Below are 27,075 nucleotides of genomic sequence, written 5' to 3'. Positions count from 1 at the left end.
CATCTGACATCAAGTGTTCCTGTTTAGGTTGCCTCTTTTTCGAATGAAATGGTTGTTTGATTTATATCATTGTGTAGCAGTCAACAAAAAAGACTGGTATGAGTGATGTCAACAAAAAGTAATAAATCAAAATGTACTAAATGGGACCTTTAACCACTGAAGATTCCACTATTTATTCCAAAATAGTGATGCACTGGAGCAGGAAAGAGCAAGTCACAATGGGAGCTTTGCATGTACAATGTATTTAAAAAGTTAATACGCTCAACACTCCTCTCCTCATGTTCGAGAAAAAATAAATGGGTAATGGAATGTGCTGCAAGATTACTGTCTATAAAGGGTCTGTTCCTGTGAATGAATGAGATATTGCACAGTGATTCTCAAGAAAATAGAACAAAACCTTTCTGAAGATAAACACATGCATTTTATTGAATGCAACAGTCTATTAAATGTCAATAGTTAAATAAATGAATTCTCTAACTACTCAGTTATAGCTTAGAGGGCTCATATCTTTGTCAAAGACAAATATACTTGCCTGATGTCATGTCACATTTTCAATTTAAGAAGTTGCAAGATTGATTGACAGACTGAGTCTGTCTCACTTCTTTATTTTTCCTCTCTCCATAAGTGCATAATGGACATAAGCAAGCCAATAGAAGCTTTTGACTGGGTAGAACTTAGTTCTTAGCCTGACATTTTGTCTTTAGTTGAAAGTTTAAAAAAAAAACAAAAAAACAGAGCACCCCAAGTGTTCAGAACTACAGTGTGTATTATTTTATGCATTTTCTTTATCATACAATCAGCCGCAATGGTTTCGCTCATAGATACAAGCCATTCCCTTCTGACTCAGGCTCTAATATCAAATTTCTAAATCAACAAGACTACCATAGAAAAAGGCATAATCCTCCATGAACTTATCTAGTTCTTTTTTTAAAACCCAGTTATACGTTTGGCCATCACAACAACCCATTGTAATGAGTTCCACAGGTAAAGGAACTTGTGTGAAAAAGTACTTCCTCCTATTTGCATTAAACCTGATGCCTATTAATTCATTGGATGTCCCTGGTTTATGCACTGTGTAGAAGACTATATAATACTTTCTATTCACTTTTTCCACATCATTCATGATTGTATAGACTTCTATCATATCCTCTCCTAGTCATCTCTTTTCTAAGATGGACAGCCCTTATCTTTTTCGTGTCTTCTCATATGGAAGCCACCCTTGATCATCTTTGATGCCCTTCTCTAAATACTGCATAACCTATCCGTTTTGAGACTGGGTAATCAGAACTAGATGCAGTATTCAAAGTGTGGGCACACCATGGATTAATATAGAGGCATTATGATACTTCTCTTATTTTCTGTGCCTTTCCTAATAGTTCATAACATTCTGTTATCCTTTTTGACTGCTGTTGCACATTGAACTGAAGTTTTCAGAGAACCATCCACGTTGACAAGATATTTTTCTTGAGTGGTAACAGCTAATTTAGAATCCATCATTGTATATGCCTAGAGATTATTTTTTCCACGATGCATTACTTTGCACTTATCAACACTGAATTTAATCTGCCATTTTGTTGCCCAGTCACTCAGTTTTGTGATTCTTTGCAGTCAGCTTTGGGCTTAACTATCTTGAACAATCTTGTATCATCTGCAGACTTTGCCACTTCACTGTTCACTCCCTTTTCCAGGTCATTAATGAATATGTTGAACAGCACAGGTCCCAGTACAGATCCTTGGGGAATCCCACTGTTTACCTCTCTCCATTGTGAAAATTGACCATTTATTCCCATCCTTTATTTCCTATCTTTTAACCAGTTACTGATCCATGAGAGGACCTTCCCTCTTATCGCGTGACAACTTAGTTTGCTTAAAAGCCTTTGCTGAGGGACCTTGTCAAAGCCCTTCTGAAAATCCAAGTACACTATATCGACTGGATCACCCTTATCCACATGGCTGTTGACAAGCCTCAAAAAATTCTAATAGACTGGTGAGGCATAACTTCCCTTTACAAAAGCCATGTTGACTCTTCCCCAACAAATCACATTTATCTGATAAATCTGTTTTTTATTATAGTTTCTAATTTGCCCAGTACTGAAGTTAGGCTCACCAGCCTGTAACTGCCAGGATCACCTCTGGAGTCCTTTTTAAAAATCGGTGTTACATTAGCTACTCTCCAATCATCGAGTGCAGAAGCTTGTTTTAGCGATACATTACAAACTATAGTTAGTAATTCCGCAATTTCATATATGAGTTCCTTCAGAACTCTTGGGTAAATATTATTAGTTTTCCAGTAGGGGATGGTATAGTATGATAGTATGCTTACGTACAGGGTAATGTCTAAGAATGTGGAGAACTCTCCTTTCAGGAAGTACTTGATAGGAGAAGACAGCATATGTGATGGAAGGAATAAAACCTGAACGTTTCACCAAACTATCTTTTCATGCCTCAACATTGAACATGGTGTTAGTAGTGGGACAGTTGGTCACTTTCTACTCAAGTGGTTTCCCATCCTTGAACATACTGGTTAAACTTTTCACATGCACACACTATTGAAAGACATTTCTTTTCAATTTGGATGCATCTTTGTTCCATTGGTGCTTGTGACCTTAATGCAAAAGCATGGCTGTCCCTTTGATAGAAGTGAGGACCCATGCCCTGTCTCACTAGCACCTTTCTTTGTCCACATAGTAGTATTTCAGGATGGGATAGTTGGTCAGAAGCTCCTTGATGGCTGTATCATGCTGAAGTAAATATGTCCATACTGCATCCTTGTTCAGTAGTTACCTCAGGGGTTCATGCACATCTGAGAGGCTTAGAAGTAATTTTGTCAGATAGCTTACAAATCCTATTAGTCTATGAATTGATTTAATATCTTTAGATGTGAATACCTTCTGCACTGCCTTTAACTTTCTGGTATCAGACCACAGCCCTTAGGAGGTCAGCAAGTATCCCATTAAGATTATTTGTATTACCACAGTGCCTAGGGACATAGACCAGAATCTCATTGTGTTAGCCACTGTACAAACAGAACAAAAAGACTGTCCCTATGCAGTAAAACACAATTTCATTTTGTTTTAATTCAATTTTAGATTTACTTATCTGGCTCTTTCAAGCAGACGGATAAGGCTGTGGTCATGATCTGTCCCAGCTTCTGTCATACATGCATACATTACAATGTCATCAGCTATGATGCTAATCCCTATGACTCCTGTCAGTACCTCTTGCTGGTGGCATTGACATTCTTCCACTGCAAGTTTGACTCCAAATGGCAGTCTCAGCTATCTGTATCTACCTGATGGTTTCCAAAATGTAGTGTGGCAGCTGCTTATCAGTAACACTTGCAAATATCTGCCTTTGCAATCAAGTGCTGAGTATATTTTTGCTTTTGTCATGGCAGGTAATATTTCTCCAGTTGCAGGGATTTGGTTGTGAGCTTTTTCTAGAGCTTTGTTTAAACTGCGTTGGTCTATGTAAATGAATAACTTGCCTGGCTTCTCAATGGCTACCCAACTTGTGGGCTCTGTCACTTTCACAATGATACCTTCTTTCTCCATTTGCTATATTGCTTCCATTACTTTTTTTCCTTTAGTATAATGGTCACTATGCAAAGCCCAGTGGCTAAATCATTTAATCTATTTTTTGGTGAAATGTTCTGGAAGACACCCCAGCCCTTCAAAAACATCCTGGTAACTTTTAGCAGCTTTGCTGCTGGAATGCCACAGTGCGTTATCTGCTCTGGATATATTTACTGTTTTGCTTGTATGCCTATTGTGTACAACATTTGTCCTGGGTTTAATGTCACTGGGTTCATGTATTCACTTGTTTTACCTGAGAGCAGTGGGTTTTTGATGTGGACACAGTGGCAAAATGAGGACAGACACATGCATGGAATTAAGCAGCAGGTCACAACTTATATTAAACTTTAACATAGGGAAGAGGCACTACCTGCCCATCACCCAAACTCTCCTACATCAGTCATTTAATTGGTTCCAGTGCTGGAGTTTCAGAGCTCCTTACCATATAACCCATAACTAGTGCAAGGGTTACAGGGCTCCTTACCACATAACCCATAATGTGGAGCAGGCTCTCCTCAGCCTACCCACCAGGACTCAGCTCTCTCTGAGGGATAACACCACCCCCCTGTGAAGGGGACTGAGGGTGCAGCTTGGAGGGGACCTTTTCTGTGAAGGTCTCAAGGTCTGACCTCAGCCCGCAAAGGCCTCACCCCATCCCATGAGCCCAAGGCCCATCAGCAAAATCCCAGATCTTTTACCTCTGGGAACTGTTCATTTTATTCTCTTAGCCACACTGGAAACTGCCCGCAAGTTGTGATGAATAAACAATTCCACCCCAGTACCTCAGTTAGATACTTAGGGCATTACTACTTAACCCACTGTGGCTTGAAGGTGCTGCAAGGAAGGCAAAAAACTCCCTGGTCCCCTGAGAGAAAAAATTCCTGACTGACCCACTAAATGGGCGATTGGCTAGACCCACAGCATGTTAGGCTGGGTTCCCAATCCTAGTTCAGGTGGTGGTGGTGGGGCTGCTGGAACAGAGCCGAAAGAGCTCTACATGGCCCCCATGCCAGGTTAAATCCTGGGAGCTGGGGAATGCTGGCCAGTCAGCATCCCTATCCCCCACTGTGAAAGACTCCCAGGGGCAGGAGCTACCTATTGTCCTTTGATGAGTGTCTCTTCCCGTGCTGCTAGGACTGTTCCCCTTTTACCACTGGCCTCATCAAGTTCTCCCGCCTGTTAATGCAGGCAGGTGGCATTTTTCTGATAGTACTACCTGAAATTTTAGGCCGTATACTTTTCCTTGGTATTCTGCTTGTAACTTACATTGTCTTAGTGGTACAATGACCTCTGTTTTCAGGTATATTTCAAGTGACTACATGAACCCAGTGACACCGTATAATTTTAGTTTGACTTTGCTTGGTTGGAACTTCACTTACTTCTCTTGCATAATGCCGAGGAAATCTTTGTAGCCTAGCAGTCACTGATACCCTCCTGTCTATTTGGCATTTGACTTCCTGTTTGCTTGTGTGCTGCTGCCTTGTCTTTGTATCTGGTGCTAGACTAGTCTGAGCTTTAAAAAAACATTTATTTTGGGGGTTAGGAGAGGCATTAAGTCACATATTGAAAAATCTCATTTTCTAATCATTACTTGCTTCCTCAATATGGTGCTTTTTCCCCCCTTTGCTTTTCTTGTCTGCAAGCTTTGGAATAATGATTTCTCTTGGTACAATTACTGCATATGACTGCATACACAGGGCATTTTCCATTATCATGTTTTTCTCCACAGTATTCAGAGGTCTTCCTTTGTGTTTTGTTTGTCTCTTCCACTTCATGCATTTGCCTTTGCAAAATTTTGGTATATTTTTTTCTTATATTTTCATATTTTCCTTGTGCTGCTTAGTGAATTATTTTTTGTGTATGCTCTACTTATGCTCTGCATTTGGACATGAGCTTGCTCACTGGCTTTGCACATGTGTTTAGCTCTTGGTAGAGCTAGGAGTGGGTGCTCTGAGCATTCTCATTCGAGTTCTTGCATCTTTGTCCCTATTACTAATCTAACATGAATTACTTCATCTTTTATTATTTGATAATCACATGATTCAGCCATTTTGCACAATTTGGCAATAAACTGATTTCTCCAGGTTTTTCACTACTCTTGTTGAAAAGACACCTTTTGCATATGACATTTTTTCTGGGTGGAAAGCTTGAACCCTGAACTGGCAGAGCCACTTAATCTGCAGTCTGTCTTCAGAGAAAACACCCATCATGGCTTAATATGTTCAAGTTGCCACACGACATTAGCTACAATGCTCACAAAAACAATGGGATAGTTCCCCAATCTTGACTTGATTTACCATACACAGACCCAATCCGTTGACTATAGTAGGAGTGGTATTGGGCCCAAAATGTTACAAGTAGACTGGTCTGGAATTTTCTGATGAAATGTATTTTCACTGAAACCTAAACTGTTTGCAGGAAAGGGTCAGTTTTGACAAATCCAACTCACACTACTGATTCATGTTGGTAACAAAAACCTAAATTAAAGAAAAGGCAACAGGATTCCTGAAAAATAAAAACCAGCTACAATAAATATTTGTTATGGTTAAGGACAGTTTCATTTAAGGAGACCCTTTATAAATAGTCCTGCTTCTTTCTTGCTCTGCAATCACTCAAGATATTGAAGGGTCCCTACCTTACAAGCACACTGGGTGAGCAAGAAGCAACATTTTGTTTATTTTGTTTGTTACAGTGAGATCTATCACTCTGAGGAAGCTAAAATTTACTGGCACTGGAGTGAATATTTATATCCATCCTAAAGTAGGATTAACCAGCTGTACCAGAAATATTAGCCAGGTGGCAACCTTAATTGAGCCCCATCTTTTAAGATTGGTTGCAGGATGCAGCCTGCCTGCTAGGTCCTACGCACCACCTCTGTGAAACTCACTCTCATGACTCATACAAAGCACTCTGTGGCATACCAAGGCCAGAATATACCTGAGCTCATGAGGTATGTCTACACTGCAATTAAAAACCTGTGGCTGGCCTATCAGCTGACTTGGGCTAAGAGGCTGTTTAATTGCAGTGTAGATGTTGCGGCTCTGGCTGCAGCCTGAGCTCTGGGACCCTCCCACCTTGCAAGGTCCTAGAGCCCGAATGTCTACACTGCAATTAAACAGCCCTTTAGCCGAAGCCTGAGTCAGCCGGCATGGGCCAGCCCTGGGTTTTTAACTGCAGTGTAGACATACCCCTGGAGTCCACCAGAGCCATCTGAATCCCCTAGCAGATTTTAAATGTGGCATGGGTGACAAAGGGTTTTCAAAGACTAGCTGGAAGGAAGGTGCCAATGGCAAATTCATGTAGAAAGGAGAAAGTCAGGGTCTGAGAAGTTGCACAGATAAAACAATGCACCTATTGGGAAGACATGAGGAGTTAGCCTCTAAATACATTAAGGACCTGATCCAAAGCCCATTGTAATAAATAAAAAGATTTCTACTGACTTCACTGAGCTTTGGATCAGACCCTATAACAGCACATACAAACGTTAAAAGCAACTAATTATTTATTCAAACAATCCCATTAATCATTTGAAAAATACAAGAATCATTTATATTACTATAACTGTGCAAGACAGCCTGTGTGATCCCAATTCTTTCATTCAGTGACAAGCAATTTAAATACCAGCTTAATTTCCCCTTCCTGACCCTGATGAGCATATTGTGAATATTCTTCTTAGCCAATCAAATGCATAAAGAAAAGGCAAGTGTTCATTGCTGTGTTTTGCAACCAAAGAGAACAAGCATCCAAGGCCTTTCACACGAGAATACAGGGATGTTTCTGTGTCACAGATGCCGCTCTAGTAACAATCAAGAACATACAGCCAAGGAACTCAAAACATCAGATATTGTAAATATGCTCTTATCCATTCCTCTTTAGCTTTTCATTTTTTTGGTTTCCCCCATTATATAAGCATGCAGGATGAGTAAAAGGATTAAATAAACCTTTTACAATTTTATTCTGGCCTTCATGCACAGAACTAATGTAGCTATATTAACTTTCTGGGTTGTTGTTTATTCACTGACCATGTAAATCAGCAATTGTCCCCACAAACAAGACTTTGCATGTTTTTTCCAGCCATTACAGGGAAAGGAGTAGCCTTTCTTTCCACTGTACATGAATAGTTCATACTGTATACTCATCTCCAATGGAATCATGACATTTCATATTACTGTCAGTTGCTGCAAAGGGAGAGCAAAGGAAGTGGCTGGAAACAATTTGTCCTGTATAGCTGGTTATTTGTACCAAGTGTATTTCCCAAGAGCTGTTTATCATCAGAACAAATCAGCCAAGTTGGATAATATACAATACCTTACCAAACACCTACACTGAGCCCTTTTTGGAAGCCAAACTGGAAGTATTTTACAGAATAACTTATTTGTATGAGTGTTTCTAAATTCGCTGTTATGTTCTGTTTTTTTAACACTGTTTTGTTACGCACTCTGTATCTCTTCAACAACACGGAAGAAGGCCCTGTTTCTTCAGAGCCTTTGCATGCTTTTTTTCCTGTTGGGAAAAGGCTCTAAAAGAACAGTGAATTTCTGTTTTAAGCTGAAATTAGGTATAATGTATAATAACAATGTGACACAAATAAATGATAAAGCAACTTTTTATTTTAGAAATGCCTAAGTTTTAGTTGGTCAATTCACACAGCAGTTGAATACAAAGAATTTATGGGAATGACTTGAAATGGCAAAAACTGGAAGGTAGCAAGTTCCTCTTGGATTTGTTCTGAAATAATGTGGTCCACTAAGTGCCATTTCATTTTTTTGACTCCTCGCTCTGAAATGGTGGGGCTGAGATAAAAGTTTCAAAAGATGCGGGTGAACCGTGGGCTCAGGGAGGCTAGCACCCGTCCCGTCCCAGAGGCCACCCCCCCCCCCCGAACTCCAGGCCCCCACTGCTCCCCCCGAGTTCTGGAGCGCCGGTCCGCTGGCCAGGCTGCGCAACCCCCCCATGTGCTGGGCGGACAGCACGCCCCACCCCCCCAGCCTTGGAACGCCGGGAGGGTAGCGCAGCCCACCCCCCACCCCCCCCCCCCGGAGCACTGGGCAGCATGAGCACCGGCTCCAACCGCCCACAGTCCCTGGCTGCAGACCGGCCCCCATTATCCCCAGCCCAGGGCCCTGGCCATGGGGGATGAGCCGCAGTCTGCGCCGGCAGGAAGCAGGAGGGGTCTGGGGGTGGAGCGTGGGCAGGGCCACACAGGGCTGTTTGGGGAGGCTTAGACTCCCCCGGCCTTTGATACCTGCTGCCCATGACTGTTCATATCATGCATAAGCTCCGTGCTGTGGAATCTGCAGGCCAGAGGGAACTTTCTGACCGCCTCCATCTGGAGGCTAGGCCTCCCAGTTCATAATTAGTGAGATGTGTCAATGTTTTATAAAACAGTAGCTGTTTACAAGAAAGGCTTGAATTATTGTGAATAATATTTGTTATGAATTTAGCCTTTTTTTCTTATTCACAAATAGTTTGTGAATAGACTCTCTTTTATTAACCTGTTCATCATTCACAATTATTTGATAGCAGCATACACACACAAATTTCAGCCTACGGGTTGTTTACAAACTGTTCTTTTTGGCCATTCACTGTTCATTATTCATGCTCTGTGACTGGTCACCTACGTCACATGACATTCTCCTTCCTGAATAGATCACTGAAACTTTTTAAATAGGAGACTAGGAGAATAAATAGGAGAATAAAATAGAAAACAATGCATCATGTTTACAAATCAAAAACATTTAAAACAAACCTCCATTAAATAAAAATAATAAACCTATTAATGGGGAAGAAGAGCTTTTATAGTTCTAACTCCTCCCCCAATGCGGCCAGCATTAGAAAATGTTTCTTCTGGTTTTGCTTTTAATATTTGATAGCTTTATATTTTAAAAGCCCTGTCTAAAGACTAACAGCAAAAAGTGTCAGATTCTGTTTTATTATATGTTTAAAATCTCCATCAAAGCATAAAACATGCTTTTAAAAACATGACATATGAAATTATTAAGCTCTTCAAGAGGCTCAAAGGAAATTTTTTATTTACTGTGCAGCTCCTCCAAGGCTACATGTTTTTATTTACTTTATCAAGCCAGAAAAAACACTGTTTATTTACATTTGAAATTTTAGAGTTACTTTCAATCTAGAGAAAAAATGGATTTTACACTTGAGTTAGAGAGCTCCTCCAGGTCTAGAATCAAGGAAAACATAAAAATAATAAAAATTTGTAGAGCACTATCTTTCCTGCATAGCTTTTTGTATGCTATGGGAGGCTGATATTTCTATACTTTAAACAGAAATGTGGTGGAGCATGTATCTACTGTCTAGCTATTGTAGTGCAGTCTGCAGGCTACAAGCAGCCCACAGTGGTTCTCCTGTAACCGCCCTTCAAACTTTCAGGCCAAATGTGAATCCCCTCCATTAGTGCATGAGATATAATTACCACAGTTCTGCAGCAAACAAGGGGGCAAGTTGTTGGACCAGAAGTCTCTTGGATAATAGTAGGGACATTATCATGTGGTGGGTTTTTTTTCTCCTGGTTCCTGTACTTTTGTTCCTCCCAAAGCATCCCAACTGATTAATGGGGGATGTTTTGGTAAGAATCCAGTTGCGGGAGTGAGAGTTCTTTGATTGTACTCTGTGTTTCATAGAAGACAGTAACATTTAGAGGAGGAATTTGGAAAAACAGGGAATTGGGAGATTCAGGGGAAAGGTTTATCTAACTGTTACCTTCTCGGCATGTGTTGCTCTGTTGTTTTGACATCCAAACATTGGTGAGGGAGCAGGTGGTATGGTTTAAGCACCATGTCAGGGAGTGAAAGTTCCCTCTCCACACTAGTATCTGTGGATGTTTGGTGTAGTGATTGGTTGTGATGGGAGAGGGTAGTTTAGTCAACTGTTTTGTGCAGATCAGCATTTAGAAGGGGTGAGGGAAGTTTGGCATCTCTAGGGGTCAGATCTAAAGTTGCAGTATATGATTGGTGGTGTATGGGAATTGTAATGGTAAGGCATGTGCCTATGGGTGAAGGAATAGAGAGTATGTACTATTAGGTAGCTTAACTTCTCTTCTTGTTTTTGTGGGTTTGCATGAAGTACGGTGTGTGTATGTGTAGCAATGACGACAGGACTGCCAAGTTAAAAATCTCAGCCACAGCCAAAATTCAAAGATTTTAGAATTTATGAACAGAAAGCAAACAGAAAAGACAGAAAATTCAAAGGGAATAAAAACTAACATTTTCTGAAATTTCACATTGTTTGACCATCTACTGTGAGAAAACACAGTGATTTATGCCCAATTTTAAGGTCTTTTTAGAACACAATCCTAACTACGGAGTCACTAGCGGGTGCTTCTGTAGTGTTGTTTACTATTTAAACAATTCTTGAGTCTTTAATGGCTTAGTCATGCTTTTGTATCCACCTTTTCCACATGGTTTCAAGGTCTTATTGCAGCTACAATGTAACAAGTCCCGTAAGGATCTTGTAGGCTTCATGTGGGTAGATTTCTGGTATTGCTTGTATGCTTTTCAATATTTTGTGTCATGTATTGTAGTTTTTATATGAGTGAGTGTCTTGATCTTTGAAAAATTAATGACAAAAATATATTTCCTCTCCTTTAAAAGTTACAAAAAACCTCTTCAATAACATATTTTAGGTTACGTAAAGCAGATTAATTTAGAGTATTTTCTGACAGTCGTATAGAAGCACGAGTGTTTTGAACATGAATGACCTTTTCTCAAAGATGCTTACAGAGTAGTCATGTCCACCTTTGTGAAATATCCACATGCAGTGAAGAGAATGTGTTTCACCAGCCATACATGGACACTTCTATGCTGATGCACGTGAAACTTACTGGCACGACATCATTCTTTGGGATGTCTATAATGAGTTTAGTGTCTTGCTTAAGGAAAGGTCCATTTTTGAAAAAAACATGGTATTTTGGGGGGAAATTCTCAAAAGAATCAGTTTGTGAAATCAGACTATTTTCATGAATTCACATACTATGAAGTTCAAAGATTTTGAATCTATATTCATAATGTGACAGATGTTTATCATATTGCTTAGCACACTACTAGAAAGCTCTCAGACACTACAGTGATGAGTACAGTATAACAACCTATACAGAATAGAATAGAATTCTTCTTTATTTCTCAACATTTTGCTGTTTTTAAGAATTACAGGCATTTTCTCAATCTTGAGTCTCAATTCTGCAACACTTACTCACATGAGTAACACTGAGTTCAATGGAACTATTGATAGGTGTGAAGGGTACACATGTGCATAAGTGTTTGTAGGATCAGGGCTACTGGTAGCATTAACAGTGTAGCACTATGTATCAAGATGAGAGTACTAGTATATCTCATATCTTTTTTTTGTGTGGTTTTTGTAACTCAAACACAACTTCTAGTCTATATTGATCTTTCTGCTGAAAAGATCTTATTTTATCTGTGTACACATAGCATGGGACAGGTTTCAATTTAAATATTAGTGTTTTGTTACATACCATTTTAAACCTTTTCTATTTGATACTTACCATAGTTTTAAATGAAATTCTTCCCATTTTATTTTTGCAATTGCCTACATTACTTTGTTAGACTTATTGCCACAGGATTATATTGTGTACAGAACAGGTGCTGTTTTCTCACCAGTGTATTGATTATGAGATGAATTTCTGTGTAATTATTATTGTTGCTGTTGTTTTGGAATAACATACCTATTATTTGAATATGCATCTAATATACTAATTCTAAAAATAACCACATTTCTAGTGACCATTGCATAGTGGTAACCTACTGAACCTTCTATTGCTTCTGGTTTCTACACAACTTTTACAACTTGACATGTCAGATGTTATGCACAATTGAGGCTTTCCCATTCTCCGTAATTGGACAGCAAGGAAAAGATCTTACCTGCAGGCTGTTGAAGATAACAAAGAAGACTAACATCCAGAGGTGCCTGTAAGCCATGTGAAGTCCTCCCCAAAGCCATGTAATGGAAATCAGGGCAAACAGATATAAGACCAGTGGGATCTCTGGAAACCATAAACATAGTCTTTCAGTTGTTATGCCTTGTAAAAAATACTTTCAGCATTACCCATGTATAAAGAAGCTTTAGTTTTCAGATCTCTCTCACTACCCTTTGTGCACCTGAATATCTTGCTTTAAAGGACTAACATTGGCGTTCGTGCTCCAGTGATGACCAGGCGCATTTCTGAGGTTGCCCACTCTTTGTATTGTGGTGGGGGCAGCGGGGGATGGTAGGGGTATAGATATGTCCTGTCCCTCACTTAGAGCACCACCTGCTGGCTGATTTACCAAACAGATTTGAAAGCTGTTTGTGAAGATGCACAACTGGTGGGGACGAGGTTCAGTGGGAGACAATCCAATTAAATGAGATAAATAAGGACTCTTGCTTTATGGGTGGGGAAGTGTACACGTGGCCTTGGTAAATATGTAAACTTAGGCCTGGTCTACACTAACCCCCAAATTCGAACTAAGGTACGCAACTTCAGCTACATGAATAACGTAGCTGAAGTCGACATACCTTAGTTCGAACTTACCGCGGTTCAGACGCGGTCCACACGCGGCAGGCAGGCTCCCCGTCGACTCCGCGGTACTCCTCTCGCCGAGCTGGAGTACCGCAGTCGACGGCGAGCGCTTCCGGGATCGATTTATCGTGTCCAGACCAGACGCGATAAATCGAACCCGGAAGTTCGATTGCCAGCTGTCGAACTACCGCGGTAGTGTAGACCTGGCCTAAGTGGAGGAGTTCTTGATAAACCCTGGAAGTTTGGAGGAAAAATAAGGAAGATTTACTTCCTAGAATGGGGGGGAAAATCCTAAATATAAACAATACTAAAATCCTTTATGACTCCGACATTTTAAACTGAGAATATTGCTTTGTCACTGATTTGTTGTTACTTATTCTGCAAATTAAACAAGAGTATGGTCCTGGTCCTGTAAAGACATGAGCATATAAGTAACTTTATTTAACTATTCCCATTGTCTTCAAAGGTAGTATTTGCATGTTGAGTTTACTCACATGCAAAAGTGCTTGCAGAATCTCGCCTTAAGCACAAAACCCAGACGATATAAAGAGATCTGTTTTCAAAAACTTAAACTATACACGTTTTTCTGGATTGCCTAATATCCAGATATATTTTATACATGTTTGTCTTCCTAGATTGCCTTATATCCAGATGTATTTCATATCTCTTATTGTATTTGTAGTCCAAAGGATCTAAGTAATGTTGAGGAAATAATATGGCAATACAGTACAAAGTTCACAAAAAGGGGAAGCAGAATACAGCATAAATAAATAAAATTATTTTCTTAAAGTCAAGTGACTCTGGATTGGCTTCTACTGTTGACAGTTCTCATGACAGATTTCAAAGTCCTTATTTGCCCAGTTTTGTAAATTTCACTTTGCAGAGGTGTTCTGCAAAGCATTGCCCCTTCTCCCTGTAATTAATGCTATGTCAGCAAATTTGACAGACGAGAGGGGGATTAAACAAGGTAAATGAGACTACACAGGAGCATGTACAGCCTTTCTTGCCTATGTTTCCTATTATGTTGCAAGAAAAAAGTCACATGAACATAGCCATGGCATTGGTTGCCTGACTATCTTCCAGCAAGGCAAGGAATAATTACTTCAGGGACTTCATTATTATTTTGGCAATTACTTTTGTTAAATGAATGTTTAAACTTTCACTGTGGGGGGAACTACTTAGAAAAAAGCACAGCGTGAGCAGGTACTGTACTTTGCAGGTTTCCCCACATAAGACCTGATCCGGCTCTATGAGAACTTTGATATTGATTTCAACATGGACAAGGCATTGTTTGACATTCATGATACCTCAGTCATGACTTTCAAAGCACCTGCTGTACCTTTCCTGACCAGATTATGTCATGGTTTTGTGCTGCAGAGGAAAATCTACACTGTGTATGACAAATGGAAACCTAGGACTCCTGAGGTGAAAAGCTAAAGCATTAAAATAAAGGAACACGTAGCCCTCCAGAACAGTTAACAGGATACATTCCTTATTAGTGGAAGATACCACAACAAAGCCACTTCAGCCAATAGAGTCCTACGGCCTGAGCACTGAGCTGGGAGCCAGAAAACTCAATTCTAACCCTGGTCCAGGTATTGACTTTCTCCTCTATGGCCAAGGACAAGACATCAATCATCTCTTACTCTGTTTGACCATCTGCAAAATGAAGCTAATAATGTCTATTTCTCTCAGAGCGGTATTGTGAGGATAAGATAGGTCCCTGTGCTCCCCACTGCTGGATGGAGAGGAACACAATACTGCTAACTGAAGAAGGGAAATGTGACTATGCAACACATTGCTCTCATCACAGCTCTTCCATACCAAGGACCTGATCCAAAGCCCACTGAGGTAAATGGAAAGATTCCCATTATCTTCAATGGGCTTTGGAGCAGGCCTTAGCACAGTACATTTTGTTTAAGAGAAACCAGCATGCAAGGTTGTCCTGAGATGCTTTAGGTTTGGTCATGATTTTTTCCATTGATGCTTCAGGGTCTTATGATCAGCTGGCTGCAGGCCCTACCCAGTTTTACTCCCACAGAACCAACCCCAGAGAGGAAAACATGCAGCAAATTTGCACAGAAAATGAACTTGCAAATGTTTTAGGGTACTATCAGACATGGAAAGAAGAAGTTACTCACCTTGTGCAGTAACTATGGTTCTTTGAGATATGTCTCTCTGTGGGTGCTCCACAACTCCCCTTCCTCCCCTCTACTTCAGAGTTCTCATCATAAACTCTGCGGTAGAAAGGGAACTCCTGGCAGAGCACACGTGGGGTGCAACATATGTCTGGGTCAAATGGACACTGCTAACAAAATTCTCCGATCAACAGCACAGGGATGCAGACACACTTATAGGGGAGCACCCACAGAGAAGGAACTATAGTGGAGCACCCATAGGACACTACAGTGGAGCACCTACAGTGGAGCACCCATAGAGACACTACTCGAAGAAGAATGGGAATATCCATGCCATCACAGTGTCTGTAATTTTTACTCCTATTGACTTCATAATGCATTCAAGTGTTTTAAGATGTAGAACACTTTAAAGCACTAAGTATTATGCAATGCTCTATTTCTTCTTTTCACACTATGTTGTATGCATCACTGAACCAGATCTGACAAACACTGATTAGATATTTGCTTTTCATATTTTTGAAAAGATAAGATATAATTGGCAGTTCTATTTGCTAATATCTGAGAGTACATAAACAACTAATTCTTTTGTGAGAATTACCACATTTTTATTTTTAAACATAAAGTAAGGAATTGTGCTATTATCTAACTTAACACTTTTCTATAAATATGGAAATTCAGCAGTTACCAGTACAACTATTCATTTATCTGTGTTCAAATGTTAATGAATAGAAATGCCATTTCTTGTCTAAATCTCACAATCATTTACAGTATCTTTGTATTCCTTTAATTAACTTAGCTCACGGTACCATGTAAAATGGAATTAATGCAATGTAGTGAAGACAAAGAGCAGTAATGTACACACATTCTAAAACCCATAGTTGGGCCTAAGAAGTTAGCAGTGCAAAAAAAATTCAAAGTAAGTTCAAACAACTTCTTTCTTATAGTAGCTTTTTATTTTCTTTTGCAATGTAACTTTACCACTGGAAAACTCGAGTGCTGATGGAACAAAATGAATCTGCAGAGCATGCCAAAAGCAGCATTTCTGCACGTGCAAGCCAGATTTTTGCATGTGCAATATTAGCTTTAAGTAATTTTAGCAAAAAAAAAAAAAAAAAATCTGAAATCCATAATGACTTAACACATCTTAAGAGTAAAAGATGAAGAAAATGGATTGATAAGCTATCTATCTCAATCTAAACTACTTTTGAAGTATGGGGAGCCTGATTCTAATGTCACTTTCCCACCAGCACATATCAAGAACAACACTGAACTCAACTGAATTAAACCAATGTAAGACCAGTCCAAGTAAAATCAGACTCAAGCCCAGTAAATCTAACAAGATCTCATAGATATCATCTGAGATGGTGAACTATAACTCTATAATAAATATAATCACAAGCTTTGGGATCTGTACGTGTCAATTTAAAAAAGATACAAAGGGTGTCTCTTCCTTGCTGTGTGCCCAATGTTGTTATAAGAACAGCCTCAGCTTTATTATGCAGCCGTATTGTCAATAAGGAGATCATAGCCGAGTAATAGAATGCTGAAGCTCAGCCAGTATTTATAGTTCAAAAGCTGTCTGAGCTCACCTCATTGACATTTCATTCTGACAACTGGGTATATTTTGATCAAACAATGCCTCAAAAGCTAGGACAAATAAACCTGCTAAGCAACTGTAAAATACCTGGTTTTAAATAGTTTGCAAAAATAGGTACAGGGTAAGAAAAGAGAGTATCAATAAATAGGTCTGAATTCAACAGCGCTTGGAATTGAAGAGACTCTAAATGCCTGTGGTTTCTTTATGGAAAAAAATGGTGCTTTCAGACAAATGTGTTTTCTCTTACGGTCGTTTAAGTCTAAAACCAAACCAGGATCAAATAAAGAGCAACCACCCACCTACATATTCCCTCAATAAACCACAAGTAATACAGAATAGAAAGCTGTGGTGGAACAGTAAAGTCAGCGGCAGTACAGTTTGGGTGGGACATGTTGCAACACAGCTTTGGTGTGTGTTATATACTGTAACTGGAACTATATTTGGTCCCTACCCATGGCAAAACTACATATCACCCATTGTTTAGCACTTTAGTAGATGGAGGGTTTAATTTAAGTTACTGTCAGTCCATCCATTTCCTGAAAATATATATTACCACCCTGATTGGGCACGCCTGTTTCTGTGAGATCCATTTCTTTTCCATAGTTACAGATCTTTTGCTCATTGTCTTAATTATGGAATTCCCTACTCTCAAATCATTATTGTCCCAACCTTTGGATTAAATTTTTGTCCAGTTTTTACATATACAACTGGGTATGACTTAGGGAAAGAGTCACATCATGCCCAATGTGGTTGAATGGCTTTAACTGTGAGATTCAGACCAGAGCATGACACTCCTGCATTCTGAAAAGCTCTCTGATTCCCATAAAGAAATGCTGAAATATGCAGCTTTGAGGCATAACCATTACCTAATGAGTCACCAGACCTCTCAACTGTATTGTGTTACATGGTACTTCATGTTTTAGTGCCACTTCTCACCAGGGCTGGCTCTACCATTTTTACTGCCCAAAGCAAAAAAAATAAAATAAAAAGCCGCCCGGACTGTGCTGCCCCAAGAATGGATGGAATGCCACCCCTTAGCATGTGCCGCCCCAGGCACGTGCTTCCTCCGCTAGGGCCGGCTCCAGGCACCGCTTCTCACTCCCTGAGGTAGGGTACTGCATCTGCGATGTTCTGGGCAACAGATAGAGCAGTGCCTGTCAGGAAGGTAGAATGGAGGAAGGAGGGAGAGTGCCTGCATGTGGCAGACTCCTTGCATGTGTGTAGTGACACCTCACCATACACGGGCACTGACAGGCACAGGGAGGAGTTGTGAGTGCCTGCTGCCAACACCACCACTTTCTTCCTGGCAAAGCCAGGAGCCGCTGCCTCTGTACATTCCAAAGCAATTGAAAGGTCTGTAAATGAGAGGGCAAAAACAGTGAGAAAGCAAAGATGAGAGCAAATATGGGGAGAAGAGGAAAAGTAAACAACAGAAGAAAACTGAGGAGGGAACAAAGGGAGCAAACAAAGGGTGAGCAAAGTAGGAGGAGCAAACCGGTGTTCCCCATTTTGGTCCTTGTCACAAGTTTTGATGACTCGTGTCACATGTTGGCAAGTCTGAGTTAAAGTGAATCCGTAATTCCCAATTCACTTTAACATCGTGCAGTTTTGTCTACACATTTAATCTGTGCTAGCCTTGTAAGAAATATATTTACTACAATATGATGTTTGACATTGCCAGTCATAACCGACTTTGTAAGGGAGAACAGAAGTACTGGGTACTTGTTTGCACAATTTGAATCTACAACACATGAAATACTGTGTGGAGTGTACATTAATTAATCCCATCTTCAAAAATGCCATTTACATGAATGCCCCACACTTTGCAGTTGTTAAAACTAGTGAATATGAAGGTAAGCAATGAACATTAAAGAGAAGCACGTTCCCAGACTAAGAGTTTAGGGAACCAGGAGCTCTTCTCTAACAATGAATTCATAATAACAATAATTAATAAAGCCAGGGCCGGCTCCAGGCACCAGCCGAGCAAGCTGGTGCTTGGGACAGCAGATTGAACGAGGTGGCATTCCGCCCAATCCTAGGGCGGCACGGCCGCTTTTTTTTGTTTGTTTGTTCTGCTCCGGCCGCCCTGTAGGGGGCGGCGGCGCGGACAGGAGCACCCTGCAGCAAGCCCGGCAGGGCAGTCCTCGTCCTTCCCTCCCCGCAGACCACGGCAGGAGGGGCCGCGTGGCAGCTGTAGCCCTGGCCGCCCCCTTCTCTCTCTCTCTCTCCCACCCACTCCCTCCCCCTCCCCCCCGCTAGCCGGTCCCCCTGCACCCGCGCTCCGGCGCACAGATCGCTGGTTTTTGTTTTTATTTTTGCTTGGGGCAGCCAAAAAGCCAGAGCTGGCCCTGTACATAGCCTGAAGGCCATTTGTAGGGTAAGATTCAAGTTATGGGAACAGAAGATTATAAAAATGTGTCAGAGTATCATCATAAGAAGTAATCTATGTAAATAGATTATTAGAAAAACATCCCACTGCTTCACAGAACGCCAACAGAGCAACCTCTGTCTAGAAGTAGTGTGATCAGCCATTCACATTATCATGAGCAGTCAGCCAGAAGAGTTTTGAATAAGTTGCAACTTCAGGCAAAGCAGCAGGAAAACCAATAAAAGTATAAAATTACCATAATGCAGATGAAAAGTGGCAAAAGACACAAACAGGAAACAATTGCCTTATTGGGCTGGTGATTTTTAGGAGATTATGCTGTAATAGTAAAACTGGATAATAAAAGTGTTGTTACAGCCTTAGCTGAGCTCCCCCTTTGCAGACAGTCACCAGGCTTCTGGACCCAAAGCCTTGGATCCCATGTGATCTTAAGCTTACTGAGTCTGAGCAGCATCCAGACACTGACTCTATAGCCAGCCTTTCAGGCACACTCCTGGGATACAGACTCCAATGCTGGTACCCCTTTCTGGAATGTGGGGCCCTGCAGCTCAGCTGCCTTAGGCCCCCAAGACAAGTATGGATCTCTTAAGTCTCCCCAGTAACTTTTGTATGCCCTCTCCATAGCTCCAACCTTATGGGCACTCTGGATTCAAATTTCACCCTTTGGGGACTTCGTGATAGTTACAGCAAGTAATCCAGAGACTTTGCAAAGGCACCTTTAAACCAATCCCACATTACTGAAAGACAATGAACAAGAGAGATCCAGATCTATGGAAAGATAAGCACTTGTCTCATTTTCCACATCCCTCCTCAGAGTTTTTTGTGTCTTAGTGTCTTCCAGGGAGTCCAGGATTCTTCTGCGCCCTCACTCCTCTTTCTGGTTTTGGTCTGTCCCCACATGCAAGGATTCCCCCTGACACCTCCCAGGTGTGTCATCCCAAGATGGAGGCTATAGTGCCAAAGTGAAGGCATAGTACAGTTTAACAATTAATATGCCCATTCAGCAAATAGAAGACATATAGAAACATATACTAATCTGTCTCAAGGGTATCAAGGGAAAGCCCTGCTGATAAATTCAGCTCTTAAATAAGAAAAAACAATATATAAAATACAATGAATTTGGTAAACATAGTACCCTTGATTTTGAAACTGCTCGTTGCTAGAATGTTAATGGCCAATTTTCCTTTTCTTCTGTTTGTAAACACAATATATTATATTTAGAAGTTCCTTTGTTGTTTGTGCAACAAAAATAGCCTAACTGTATCTGATAACTGTTTCCTGAATTTATTATTTAAATCTGACTCATCACAAAGAAGAACTGTCAAAAGGATCAAGACCCTTTGGGACACTTACACCAAGGTTGAGCCAGAATAGAAGGAAAAATGTGAATTAAATTAAGAATTAATAAACTGGAAATGGTGTATGTGCCTTTTTATGCAGAATATGCTTTTTTTTTTGCTTGTGGAACATAAGGAATATTCTGTTATGAAAAACAAATAAAAAAGAACTAGGTGCACACTCACAAGCACTCCTAAATGTTTGTATTTTTGCTATTATGTTGCATTTTTCCTGTGCCTGGAGTGTTTACAGTTTTTATAAAAATGGAAAAGTCAATAAAAAGAATGATTAAAAATATTGCTTGTTGTGCTTTCCCCCCTTTAGGTTGTTGAACTGGCAGTGAGATTCTAATTTCTCTTAATTGTTCTTGGCTAGAGTTGAAGACCCACTGCAGAATCTGGATTAAATTTTCAGATACTCTATTCCTAGCTGGTCTGGGGGGACGGTGGTATTCATGCACTGTGAATTTCATTGTCTAACTGGAGACCTAAGTTCAGTAAAAACTGCAAAGACTCTTGCTTAGCAAGCCATGAAGAGCTGTATGTTTAAAGTGAATATATAGAGCTGGGTGAATACTGAAAAACATTTTCTGATAGTAGAAATTCAAATGAATGAGCTTCAACTGTGCTCATACCATCTTTGAGTTCACTTTCCACAAATATTCTTGAAAACAAGTTTGTTGGCAGGAATTGTCACAGAAAAACAAGGAAATAAAGGTATTGGGGAATATTTGTGGAAAGAGAATGTTAAATTTGTAATCATGTCCAGTTTCAGTTTCCCTATAGCTAGTATATCCTAATTATGGACTCAGTTCTGTTCCCATGCCATCTGACTTCAATGTCAGCAGGATCACACTCTCTCTAAACCTCAATATTAATTCTCCTGAGGGGTGTTTACCACTGTACACTTTCCATTTGGTTCCTGTCGGAGATGATTACTGAGATGCTCTGTATATATAAAAATTCTCATACTCAACAGAACATGTTTGCAGTAGGGCTGGGCAAACTGGTTTGAAAATAATCTGAATCAGTCCAAACTTTAAGTCTCCTTTCTAGGCAAACCAAATTTACATCTTCGAAAAGTTCTGATTTGCTTAGATAAAAATACATTCTTGTAAACTAGTCTTTTCCTTCATAGCATTCTCCTTTTCATGACTAGGTCAGACACTCATTCTTCCCCAAAATAATAAAAATTTGACTCTCCTGTGCCCCTCTGTCTCCTTGACCTGATGCCAGCTACCTCCAATGCAATGTGATACAACATATGGCAATGTAGATGTTATCACGCATGTTCATGTCTTCAGTTGGAAAGTAGAGGAGGACAATCAATTCCAGTCCTCCTTTGCCCCCTAGAAAAAGCATAAGGTGGGAAGAGAGCAATGATCTCTACATGTTGCTTTGTGCTTTTGAAAAAAGAAATGCCCCCAAAATCAGTGAAATAGGAGTGTGAAACCATGTCTTGTCTTGCTTTGGTGACCTGTGATGCTGGCACAAGGATGTAGGAGAACTCAAACATGCCCAAAGATTGCAGAATTTATTTATACAGTCTACAGTAAAAATAGACATTGAAGAAAAATAAATGGAAAGATAAAAGCCTGAATGTTTAATTTGAAAACAATCTGTTTATTTCCTATCACAGTTGAGAAATAGCCTAAAGAACTATTCCTATTTCTAACTGCCCAAGGAATTCATTCATGTGAAAATATGTCATCCCTGAAGCTGGCTTAGGGTGAAATTTTCCTCTGAGATCCCATATGATAATATCCAATGTTGCTATTCTGTGCTCACTACCCAGAACACGTGGGAACCCCTTTCGGCATTGATAATAATCTATCCACACCGATAGTGAAGTACAATACTTCCATTCATATCCAAGGGGAGAATTTTGCCCTTTCAGGGAGACATGGGCTGATTTGCCGTGAAAGAGAAAGTTGTACAAGTTAAAGCTGCTTTAAAAGTTATGCTTCCAAATCTCTGGGAAAAGATACTTTTTTGGACTCACATTTCAAGCTTAGGTTAGCCACCTAGAGCTCTGATTATTTTGAAAGTTTCCAGAGGTGTAAATGGTATTTTGGGACAAATTGTGCCGTTCTGACTTCATTCAACAAAACTCCTATTGAAGTTGATGAAAGTTCTGTTCAAGAAAAGACCATAGAATCCAGCACTTTAGGAGATAAACACACTGTTGTTTAAAGAATAAAGTAGAATTTGTCTGAGCTTTTCCCATAAACTACACTAAGATCCAAAAAGAGTAGATGAGGCAAAAGTTAGACAAGAAGTGCTCTCAAAACAAATAAATAAATCAGCAAATTGTGTGAAAAATATTTAGCCTGTGGATTGTTTGTGAAACGATTTCTGTGAATATTCGTTTTTCACTATTCACATTGGTAATTGGTCTATATTGCATGTTATTTTTACAACTTTCTAACTGGATGATTCCCAAACAGCTTTCAAGATGACCACATTAAACACTTCTGCGAGTGTATATTTGTATGAATATTTGTGTGCAAATGCATATATAAATGAGAATTGGTATGCTTTCTGCAAACATTCTTTGCTCACTGGAATCAACATGAAAAATAGAGTTCACAAATACCAGCAAACTGAATCATCAGGTTTTATATCCTAGTATATTTGCAAATACTTTTCTTCTATATTTGCACAATTCTGTCCTTTAAACATGATCATGATGTCACTCGCACCACTTTATACCCTCTTCATAGAGAGGACTACCTAGAGACATCAGACAGTTCTCTTCATAGAATCATAGAATATCTGAGTTGGAAGGGACCTCAGGAGGTTATCTAGTCCAACTCTGCTCAAAGCAGGACCAATCCCCAACTAAATCATCCCAGCCAGGGCTTTGTCAAGCCTGACCTTAAAAACCTCTAAGGAAGGAGATTCCACCACCTCCCTAAGTAACTCATTCCAGTGCTTCACCACCCTCCTAGTGAAAAAGTTTTTCCTAATATCCAACCTGAACCTCCCCCACTGCAACTTGAGACCATTACTCGTTGTTATGTCATCTGCTACCACTGAGAACAGTCTAGATCCATCCTCTTTGGAACCGCCTTCAGGTAGTTGAAAGCAGCTATCAAATCCCCCCTCATTCTTCTCTTCTGCAGACTAAATAAGCCCAGTTCCCTTAGTCTCTCCTCATAAGTCATGTGACCCCAGCCCCCTAATCATTTTTGTTGCCCTCCGCTGGACTCTTTCCAATTTTTCCACATCTTCCTTTTAGTGTGGGGCCCAAAACTGGACATAGTACTCCAGATGAGGCCTCACCTATGCCGAATAGAGGGGAATGATCACGTCCCTCGATCTGCTGGCAATGCTCCTACTTATATAGCCCAAAATGCCGTTAACCTTCTTGGCAACAATGGCACACTGTTGACTCATATCCAGCTTCTCGTCCACTGTAACCCCTAAGTCCTTTACTGCAGAACTGCTGCCTAGCCACTCGGTCCCTGGTCTGTAGCAGTGCATGGGATTCTTCCATCCTAAGTGCAGGACTCTGCACTTGTCCTTGTTGGACCTCATCAGATTTCTTTTGGCCCAATTCTCTAATTTGTCTAGGTCCCTCTGTATCCTATCCCTACCCTCCAGCGTATCTACCACTCCTCCCAGTTTAGTGTCATCTGCAAACTTGCTGAGGGTGCAATCCACGCCATCCTCCAGATCATTAATGAAGATATTGAACAAAACCAGCCCCAGGACCGACCCCTTGGGGCACTCCACTTGATACCAGCTGCCACCTAGACATGGAGCCATTGATCACTACCCATTGAGCCTGATGATCTAGCCAGCTTTCTATCCACCTTATAGTCCAAATAATCAATTCCTTAATTCAATTTTTGATTATGCAAATATAAAATAAAATACAGTGGAAAACCATACTTTAAATAAAAGTATAGTAAGCCTTAAAACACAGTGTATATTCCCATGAGAAGGTTCAGTGATCTAGCCACTTCTCATGTGACAGTAAAGAAATATTTGACAAGACAGTCAAAAAGACTATTATTTATTATGTATATGGTGCTGTATATGTTCAGTGCATTTCACAGGCAAGTGAGATGACAGGCCCCCTATCTCGAGAAACTTACATTCTGAATATACTAATAATTAGATATTACCCTTGTAAAAGCTAAAAATACTGCCAACCATACCAGAAAGCAACTTGCGTTTAATATTTTCCTTGGGGAATGGATCTGCTTGCAGAAGTCCTAAGATAATTAAAGTCCAATTTCCCTTGATGATATATGACTACTGGAATGTTCACCCCTCTTCTCCTGATAAAAAAGCTCTTATTGACATTTCATTTAGCCTGTGCTTTCTTCACAACTTCATTTTCTCCAGACACCTCACAATGCCCTTTCCACTCTGCTTTTGTACTGGCTTACAACAAAGCCCTGACAACCCATACTAAGTTAACTAAGCCTTTGTTCATATCTACTAGTTCATGCCTTTGATTCACCCAGGCATGGTTACTGTTAATATTTTCTGCATCCTCCTTGTTGACTTTATGTATGTTATTGCCTACGTATTGTCTTTCCTTAATGACACCTAGACATTGGATAGGACTGAATCCATTAGTTCTATGCAAACAGGACTGAAAGTTATCTAGTAGTTAAGTAGGCCAGTGAATTTTACATATTTGCATTGATCTGGTTTTCCCATCTTACATGAATGAACCAAATGTTTTACACCTCATTTCAAAATGCAACAGATTAGTAATTCTAATATTACAAATACAAAATTAAAATTCACAAGAACAGATAGAAAAAGATTAATGATCAGACTTTCATCTCAAAGCAGCAGAGCTGAATCCAGGCTCAGTACACAGTGACAAAGGCCCCAATCCCGCAATACGCTCTGAAAGGGTGAATCTTTGTGTCTGCACAGATTTTATTACAGGTCTGGACCTAAATGTCATTACACCTGACAGTTCAGTGAGTGGCCTGTGTGAAAACTGGGGATCTCAGCCCACTTCCTAGAGAATTAGTGTCCACATCACAAAATCTATCATTACTGAGACTGGCAAAAGGATGCTAGTTGAAAGATTAATGATGAAGTGGATTTAGAGGGTGAACTTCCCGTTCTGACCTACATTGAGATACATTAGCTGGTCAGAGTAGGGAAGCATGCATTGCTTAATGACAGGTTTCAGAGTAGCAGCCGTGTTAGTCTGTATCCTCAAAAATAACAGGAGTACTTGTGGCACCTTAGAGACTAACAAATTTATTAGAGCATAAGCTTTCGTGGGCTACAACCCACTTCTTCGGATGCATCCGAAGAAGTGGGTTGTAGCCCACGAAAGCTTATGCTCTAATAAATTTGTTAGTCTCTAAGGTGCCACAAGTACTCCTGTTATGCATTGCTTGTGAATGTGTTGTACTTTGCTTTCTAATTAGACAAAAGACGTAAGCCTCCAGGGCTTTCATGTACAGGAGATTCACCAAGCATCTTCATACACAACCCATTAAAGAGTAAGATGGTGGATCAAAATATCTTTGAAATATGAAAAAGGATTCCTTGTAACTGAACTTACAGTATTATTCACCACTGAATAAAGGAATCATTCTTTGTCACACACTGTGCTGTGCGACTTTTAGGTAGGCTGCAGGCATTGCCTTTTCTATCTCTGAAGGGTAAGTAGAGAACAAAGTGCAAACAAGCCATATAATGCTAAGTACATATGAAACAAACTGTTATGTTTTGTCATTTGAATCTTATACAAACACATATTCCTGTTAGCTAATCTGGTACTTTACCAGTGAAGGACAAATTCAACTTTGAGGAAATTACCAGACTCCATATACTTGATATTTTATTTTTGCACTGCAGAAGATATATTTCTAAAAGCTGGATGCCGTGACATGCCAGCACATATACAATACATATAATATTTGTCTAATTAGTAAATAGTTATTTAGTCAGTTAAGGTTTTAAAACTATATCACTGCAGCTTTTAGTACTGGAATCTAACAAAGGTATCTTTTATATATTTGTATAATGTCATATCCTGGACTTGTGAAATGAATTTGGTAGTGATTCACTTCCTCTCTTTTATTCAACTTATTTTTTCTGTAGATAGATGAAACTCTCTTTACATATAAAAACTGATTCAAGAACCATTTGAGAGTTTATAAAACCTAATAGCCAAATTCAGCCTTGGCCTATGGAATTGCACCTCTTTACACCATAGCTAAATTTGATCCAGACACTATGAAAATAAAACAGTTCTTTTTACAAGTCATTCACACAGTGCCCTGTTATTAAAGTATTGGCCTAAATTGCTGAAGAGCACATTAGAACTTGGTTTAGTGAACACTATTTTATTAATAATCATTCTAACAGGAAAGACCAGTCAACACCCATCCCTGCTGTGCCTGAGACAGATTTTTTTTTTTTTTTAACTAGCATGTTTCTCATGTACAGAACTTTTATTCATTTACTAGGGACTAGTACCCTAAAATTTCAAAACAAAAGGAGTAACTCTAAACCATA

The 27,075-nt window shown here is 39.9% G+C and overlaps 1 protein-coding gene across 1 annotated transcript in view; it reads right to left on the bottom strand.

Annotated features, from left to right (window-relative positions):
• Positions 1–27,075, bottom strand: part of ADGRV1 (adhesion G protein-coupled receptor V1) — a 444,841-nt gene that overhangs the window by 39,805 nt on the left and 377,961 nt on the right. Inside the window, exon 89 of the mRNA XM_065406543.1 lies at positions 12,473–12,594. Within this exon, the coding sequence (XP_065262615.1) occupies positions 12,473–12,594 (122 nt within the window). The remainder of the gene's footprint in view (positions 1–12,472; positions 12,595–27,075) is intronic.

This window comes from Emys orbicularis, chromosome 6 (genome assembly GCF_028017835.1).
Source record: "Emys orbicularis isolate rEmyOrb1 chromosome 6, rEmyOrb1.hap1, whole genome shotgun sequence".
Lineage (NCBI taxonomy): Eukaryota > Metazoa > Chordata > Testudines > Emydidae > Emys > Emys orbicularis.
Note: the sequence above shows the minus strand (reverse complement) of the source record. Positions and strands in the feature narration are given on the sequence as shown.